An 8,022-nucleotide genomic window follows, 5' to 3' on the forward strand; every position below is an offset into this window, starting at 1 on the left:
CATTATAACCAAATAGCTGATCCTTTTGAAAAAAATGTAAAAAAGGGAAGAGATAATAAAAGTAGTAAGAAACTGGTATTACATTATTCTTAATTTACCTACATTATTCTTAATTTATTCATTTACTCAAAGAATATTTCTTTTTTTAAAAATTTTTTAATGTTTATTTATTTTTGAGGGAGAGACAGAGCATGAGCAGGGGAGGGGCAGAGAAGGAGGGAGTCACAGGACCTGAAGCAGGCTCCAGGCTCTGAGCTGTCAGCACAGAGCCCGACACGGGGCTCAAACTCACAATCTGTGAGATCATGACCTGAGCCGAAGTCAGACGTTCAACTGACTGAGCCACCCAGGTGCCCCAAAGAATATTTCCTATACACAACCTCCAAGCCAACCTCTATGCTTGTTGTCGGCAAATAGTGCTGAATGAGACATACATGGCCCCTGTCCTGTGGCTTATAATGTCTAGTGGGGAATTATCTAACCACATCATTAAGTGCTATAGAAGCATGGAATCTAATAAGAGTCAGGGAAGGGGCAGGAGGGAAAAGCAGTATTATTTAACAAATAATTTTAAATTTATATTATACATTATCAAATGACTCATTAGCCAGTTTTTGTATAGCATCAGCCCTAATCTCCTCCATGAAAATGAAGGTAAAACTCAAAAAACTCATTGCTTTAAGTTGAAAGCAACGTTTAAAGCTTCTTGCTTTAAGTTGGCAGGTTTTGTATAAGGAGGGCAAGGTAAAAAGTCAAAATTAAAATTACTTTTGGGTATTCCTGGAAGGATACATGAAAAATTAGTAATAACTGCCTCTATGAAGGGGAACTGGGCTAGAAATATTGCAATGTATACACCATTTAGTATCTTTTAAATTCTCTTTTTTTTTTTTTAATTTTTTTTTTCAACGTTTTTTATTTTATTTTTTGGGACAGAGAGAGACAGAGCATGAACGGGGGAGGGGCAGAGAGAGAGGGAGACACAGAATCGGAAACAGGCTCCAGGCTCCAAGCCATCAGCCCAGAGCCCGACGCGGGGCTCGAACTCACGGACCGCGAGATCGTGACCTGGCTGAAGTCGGACGCTTAACCGACTGCGCCACCCAGGCGCCCCTTAAATTCTTTTTTAAATGTGTATTTATTTTGAGAGAGAAAGAGAGACTACGGGAGGGGCAAAGAGAGAGGAGAATCCTAAGTAGGCAAAGAGAGAGAGAATCCTAAGCAGACTCTATGCTATCAGCACAGAGCCCTACATGGGGCTCGATCATACAAACCGTGAGATCATGACTTGGGCCAAAATCAAGGGTTGGGACCCTTAATCAACTGAGTCACCTAGGCACCCCTAATATCTTTTGAATTTTATACCATACAATGTATTACCTAGTCAAAAAAAAAAAAAAAAAGTAGAAGCCAGAAGTAGAATGTGTAAACAAACAAAATCTTAAACACACACACACACACATTAACATTTAAAGAAAGAACAGAGAAATAGGGTTTACAAAAGGGACTGAGAAAAATGGAAAAGTACAAATAAAACCAAGAAAAAGTCATGTCTTAAAAGCCAGCTTCAAGGAGTGAGCAAGTATGTCAAAAGCAGTAAAACAGGTAAGAATTGAAAAGTATCCTCTGGCATTCTCAGCTATTAAATAATTGCTCAACAAACAAATATTTCAGAGGAATGGAAATCAGCTCACAGGAGTATGAGACATGAGTGAAGTAGGGACAATAAAAGTATGCTGCTTTTTCAAAAAACTTTGGATAAATAAGAGAATAGTAACTATGGAGAAAAGATATTTAAAAGTGGAGAATTTTGGGGTGCCTGGCTGGCTCAGTCAGTTGAGCATCTGACTTCGACTCAGGTCCTGCATCAGGCTCTGTGCTGACAGCTCAGAGCCTGGAGCCTGCTTCAGATTCTGTGTCTCCCTCTCTCTGCCCCTCCCCGACTCGCTCTGTCTCTGTCTCAAAAATGAATAAACATAAAAAAAAAAAAATTAGAGAGTTTTCAAAAGAGACAATACCTGAATATGGTTTCAGGTTCAGGAGAGAAGCATATTAAGACAGACTGAACATAAAGAAGAAAGAATAATTGATGGGAATAAAGTTTCAGAGGAAGGGAGAGGAAGAGGTTTGAGAAAAACACATCTACTTAGTCTTGAACAGGAAGAGAACTTCAATCTAACAAGCCATTTTCTTTTTTTTTTTTAAGTTATTTATTTATTTATTTTTTTTTTTGAGAGAGAGAGAATACAAGCAGAGGGGCAGAGAGAGGGAGACACAGAATCTGAAGCAGGCTCTGTGCTGACAGCGCAGAGCCCAATGCAGGGCTCAATCCCACAAACTGTGAGATCATGACCAAAGCCAAAATGAAGAGCTGGACACTACTGACTGAGACACTCACACGCGCCTAACAAGTCATTTTCTAAGACTGGAGGGAAGACAGATTCAGATTTAGGGCAAGGACAAATGGGAAGTTAATGGGAAGTTAATGAAGGTCATAGCTGGTTGCCTCATCTTTCTCAGTGGGAAGGCCTTTACTGTCTTCTCCTCTATCCCTCCAATATCATTCCACAGCTATCAGATAGGAAGACAGGACCTAGAGTGAGTTGGTACCCAGATGAAGTAGATTAGGAAGAAAAGGGAGGGAACACACATACTGGAAGAAAATGAAAGTTATTTGAGTGATGCCCAAGAACAAGTATAGCAAATTATTATGCTTGTTTTTTCCATGCTTTTGCTCATAATTATTTTTTCTTCAGTAAAGAACACTATGCTCTTTCTCTTCCCTTTACCAAATCTTATCTATAACAACTGTCTCTTTCTCTTCCCTTTGCCAAGTCTTATCTATAATAACAACATTTATAGTATATTTACATTAGGATCACTCTGGGGTCAGGCATAGTTCTAAGAACTTATGCCTATGAATTCATTGAATCTTTGTTATAATCTATGAGATAGCCCCTATTTTTATCCCCGTTTTAGAGATAAGAAAAAGACCACAGAAAAGTTAACTGATTGTCCAAAGTCACAGAACCTTGGTTGATTACAAAACATCACATGTATCATAAATAAACCATAGACAGGCAGAGCTTAGTGATCTCCTCTGCTTTTTACAGGGTGGCTACAGCCCCAAAGTTAGCTCCTTTTGGCCATAGCTGCTTTCTCTATTTACCCTGCGGAGCCGTGCAAATATTGCCATTTTCAATCTAGACTATGAAAACAAAAGAAATAAAACAAAAAGATTGGGATGCATTATTTTAAGACACAGCTTAAATTCCATCTATTCTGTAGTCTCCCTTGACCACCATGGACTGAAGTGATCTTTTTTTTCTTTTTTTAATGTTTGTTTATTTTTGAGAGAGCGCAAGCAGGGGAGGGACAGAGAGAGAGAGGAAGACATAGGATCTGAAGCAGGCTCTGCTCTGACAGCAGAGCCTGATATGGGGCTCAAACTCATGCACTGTAAGATCGACCTGAGCTGAAGTTGAATGCTTAACCAAACTGAGCCACCCAGGTGCCCCATGAAGTGATCTTCTTTCTTATATGAATTTCAATTAGAATTAATAACTAGTAATTATTTATTATGTAAGGCAGCTTCTCCTAATTCATGAAAACAAGAGCACTGGCTTAAGTAAGATCATCTAAGTTCTTCCCAGCAATATAATTTTATAGCTTCTTTCACTGTTGTCATGAATTGTTATTTAAATCTTCCTTTATTATTTATGTTTTCCTGGGTATAACACAGATAAATCATGAACCACTTGAGAACAAAGGCCATACCTTTTACTTCTTTGTATAAGGCACTACAAGTGTATCACACCAAATCGGCATAGAAGATCATAATTTATTCACAGAAAGTGCCTAAAGAAATTCAAAGTGTATGTAACAAAACTAAAACTCTTCCCTGGATTCACTGTCTCTAGTTTAATGAACTTTTGAATACTACAGAATATATAAACAATACTACCTGTTTGGCAATTTGAAAACAATAGCTTTCAATGTAAGAACAGATAAAGTCCAGATTTGTTTAGTAACATCTATATATGGCTTTCATAATTTTGTGTGATTATTGATAAAAGAAAGCACATGTTCACTGCAGAAAATAGGTTTTTCCAACCTTTTTTTTGCACTGTGTAATAATTATCCAGTTATTGAGTCCAGATTGTACATACAGGTGTGAGCACGTGTCAACAATTTTTTAAATTTTTTTTTTCAATGTTTATTTATTTTTGGGACAGAGAGAGACAGAGCATGAACGGGGGAGGGGCAGAGAGAGAGGGAGACACAGAATCGGAAACAGGCTCCAGGCTCTGAGCCATCAGCCCAGAGCCTGACGCGGGGCTCGAACTCACAGACCGCGAGATCGTGACCTGGCTGAAGTCGGACGCTTAACCGACTGCGCCACCCAGGCGCCCCAACGTGTCAACAATTTTTAAAAATCAATTTGTTTAAAGAAAGAAAGAAAAGGTAGAAATGAAAAAACAAAAAGGAAGTCACTGAAGAAAAAGTGGCTCTGACATTTTACTCGGCAATATAAGGCATGAATTTATTTATTTATTTATACCTTAACTTATTCTAGAAAAGAGTCACTAAAGGTGGCTGATGTCACACAGAAAGTTGCTCAGGAAAAAACATGAACTAAAGACCTGGAGAAAGTCATGAAGAACAGACTGATGGAATTTTGTGATAAGAAGATTCAAAATTGACCATTTTGCTTGAATGCTACCTTTCTATGAAATTATTATTCTGTGAAGCTATGATCTATCCCTGAGTATACAGAGACACTGTATGTTACAAAGGTGAAGAGTGGTGGTTCTCAACTCAGGACTGCCTCGGCTCATATTCTGGCTCTATCACTCATTATCTGTATGACCTTGGGCAAGTTTCTTTGTGCCTGTAAACTGTGTACAGTAATTATAGAATAATAATCCTGTTCCACATATAAAGCACTTAGAACAGTACATAGTATTCTATTAATATTAGCACTTATTATTGTAGAGAAATGGATATTCCAGCACCTTAACAAAGAAAACATAATTTACCTGCAGGTGAGGTTGGGCCCAGCCCGAATTCTACATTTTTGGGAAAAGAATACTTGAAAAAATTACAGCAACCAACATTACCATTTAGTTAGCACTTAAAATTTACAAAGCACTTTCAAATATATCATCTTTTTTTAAGTTATCTTTTTAATGTTTATTTATTTTGAGAAAGAACTCAAGCAGAGAGAAAGAGAGAGAGAGAGAGAATCCCAAGCAGGCTCTGTGCTTACAGTGCACAGTCTGTGAGACAGAGCCCCGAAATGGGGCTCTGACAAACCGTGAGATCATAACTTGAGTGGAAAATCAAGAGTTGGACGTTTCACCAACTGAGCCACCTCAAATATATCATCTTAATAAAACCCTACCTTAATAAAATCTCCAATTGGTTATTATCTCTATTTTCACAAATGAGATAATTGAGGTTTAGATAAATCCAGAAATGTGCCTATCAACAACTACCATTTCTGGAGACTTTTGTGACAGGCACTACATTAAGAACCTATGAGGTGGGCATTCTTATCCCCATCTCACAAATTAAAAAACTAAAGTTAAAGGACTTGTCCAAGGTTACATGGTAACATGTAACAGAGAAGATTTAAAGTCAGGTCCAAACTTTCCTCTATGCTAAATCCTGACATCTTACCCTAAAAAATGCTGATTTATTTGTCTCTACTCTCTTAGAAGAATTTAAGTCCAGTCTAGTTTTCCTTAATTACTGGTAAGAGAGGAATACTTATTATTTTGAGCTTAGACACTTTGCTTCCATCCTAACAAATCAGAGTCAACAAATCAAAGCTGGTTGTTAGATGCAACTTTCATATCAATACCAATTCAAGTAGCAGTCCTTAATTCCTTATAACTCTGAGACCAGAATTCCCTGGGCTGTGAATCTGAGAGGGCATTAGACCTGAAATTCTCTAGGTCATTTTTTTTGTTTAGAAGCCTTGATAGACCAGACAATTCTAAAATCCTCTCCCTCCTCCTATAACACGTCCAACACTCTGTTCATCTTAATTTACATTCCATTTGGAGTTTGACAATGGACATGAACTACTTAACCCCTCCTCCAAAATGTACTGAGCCCTTAACAAGAGCCAGCTAAATGCATGATAAATTAACAAATCCTAAGTTTATTAAGTCCCAGGCTTATTCAGTATACACAAGAGTATGTGTATAAGCCTTACGGGGAGTCTTTTTAAAGGTAAGCCGTCTCTGGATAGGATACAGACAGAAAGGCGATTACCATTCCCTATGGAAATACTTCAAAGGGAGAAGCTTTCAGCGTGGTTTCTGCATATATAACCAACTCATTAAGGCTATGTCAGTACCTCATTAGCACTCAACTCAGAAAAAAATGGACTATCTCATGAAATAAGGGATTTTGAGAACTATCCCCAGGAGTGTAAAGTAACTTTCCTTTCCTATTTACTGGAGAAAACCACAAAATTAGACTTGTAAAGTAAGACAAAAGCACCCTTTCATTTTCCAAGTCACTTGGTTGTTGTATTATTTCCATTCTTGTACTCCTCAGATCCTTAATGAGCAGGGGATGGGTTTTAAAGCAGACCTGAAAATTGCGTTCAGCTTAGTGTAATGAAAATCAGCTGTTAGCTTTCTTCCCAGGACTGGAGATCCTTAAGCACCTACCAAGACTTCCTTCCCTACAGTCAGGATTGAGGTATAGGCTTCCAGATACACCCGACTGCAGCGTCTAACAATTTCCAGGCCCTTGACTGTGATGTCCTTGGCATCGCCCAGGCCCAGGCCGATCAGGTAAAGCATTTCAAAGTCCAGGGAGACTGCAGGACGAAGCGAACAAGAAAAACATGTGTCAGCTACACCAAGGATATCTAAAATCTAGTGATGAACATGGAAACTGAAAACCAAAACAGCCGGAGAAGAGACGGCAATCACGAGCGAGGTCTGAGAACCTCACTCCACGCCTCTTACATAAGGACTGGAATGAATGTTTGTGAACAACCCTACCCCGCATTTTCTCGTTACACCAACCTAGGAGCACACAATTACCCTAGAGAGAATTGTAGTTGGGTCCCCAAAAGCCTAAAAGCAGCCTTTCCGAAAATATAGCTACCGAAAGCGATGATTCGCGCAGAGAAAATCCACGCCGCCGGCCTCACCGACGGTGCCGCAAAACGTCAGCGCCTTTACTGCACTTTACGACTAGCTGGAGGGGCGGGCAAGCCGGCCTCTGCGGGTGGGGTGGGGGAGATCTGCCGGCTGCGCCAGAAGTGACCCGTCCGCTGCTGGGGTGGGGAAGCGAAAGGTCAGTGGGTCGGGCAGTCTGTCTAGAGTCCCCAGCATGGCCTCTGGGAAAGGACGAGGAGCACCCGCGATCCCCTTAGCCAGTGGCTTTACACCTCCCCAACCTAGGACAGGGTAAGTGCAGGAGCTCTTTGCCTGGGAGGAGCTGGACCCGAGGTTGGGTAGCGCAGCGCGGCGCGTTACTCCTTTTCTTCTCCGGTCACGAGAACGGGTGACGTGTGGGACGGACTTCCCTAATTTGCTCGGGATCGCCCTAGTGCAGAGATTTCCATCCTCGCCTTTGCATTCCGCTGCCGTTTAACCAGCTACCTCCCTAATGAGGTGTCAGTGTAGCCAAACCCGGCCATCAGTGTGACTCTGATTTCCTAGCGGGGCGGTGATTCCTGGGGTTTGTCCCCAACCCCAAGACCTCATTCCGGAGTGCCCCGAGGGGCGTGACTGGGATATGCCTCAGCCATCCTCAGTGTCGGGAAGCCCAGAGCCGCCCGCGCGTGGCGCCCGGTGGTCGCCGTGCCCCGTGCCTTTCCAAGTGACCTTTAAGAGTGCTCAGGAATTTCAGACTTAATGCTTCCACAGGGGGAATTCCTATAGTTAGTTAGATGTAGTTCCGATATCGAAATGGTTTGTTTTGACTGTAAATGCTGTTGGTAAGGTCACTAGTGACCTCATCCAAGTTAAGAAGACAGTTTCCATTGTTTAT

The 8,022-nt window shown here is 40.7% G+C and overlaps 1 protein-coding gene across 4 annotated transcripts in view; it reads right to left on the reverse strand.

The window, feature by feature from the left end:
- DPH5 (diphthamide biosynthesis 5) overlaps nucleotides 1-7,294 on the reverse strand; it is a 55,001-nt gene extending 47,707 nt beyond the window's left edge. For 3 of the 4 annotated variants that reach the window (XR_005788799.1, XR_005788798.1, XM_040471118.1), the window contains exons 1-2: nucleotides 7,132-7,294; nucleotides 6,687-6,838 (exon numbers count right to left, since the gene is read on the reverse strand). Coding sequence is in view for 1 of the 4 variants with exons in the window: in XM_040471118.1 (XP_040327052.1) it covers nucleotides 6,687-6,821 (135 nt within the window). In the remaining 3 variants the exon portion in view is untranslated. Of the gene's footprint in view, nucleotides 1-6,686; nucleotides 6,839-7,067 lie in introns of all 4 variants that reach the window. The other variant, XR_005788800.1, reaches the window with a different exon arrangement.
- Between the last annotated feature and the right edge of the window lie 728 nt (nucleotides 7,295-8,022).

This window comes from Herpailurus yagouaroundi, unplaced genomic scaffold (genome assembly GCF_014898765.1).
Source record: "Herpailurus yagouaroundi ecotype Mexico unplaced genomic scaffold, PumYag 77, whole genome shotgun sequence".
In the NCBI taxonomy this organism is placed as follows: domain Eukaryota; kingdom Metazoa; phylum Chordata; class Mammalia; order Carnivora; family Felidae; genus Herpailurus; species Herpailurus yagouaroundi.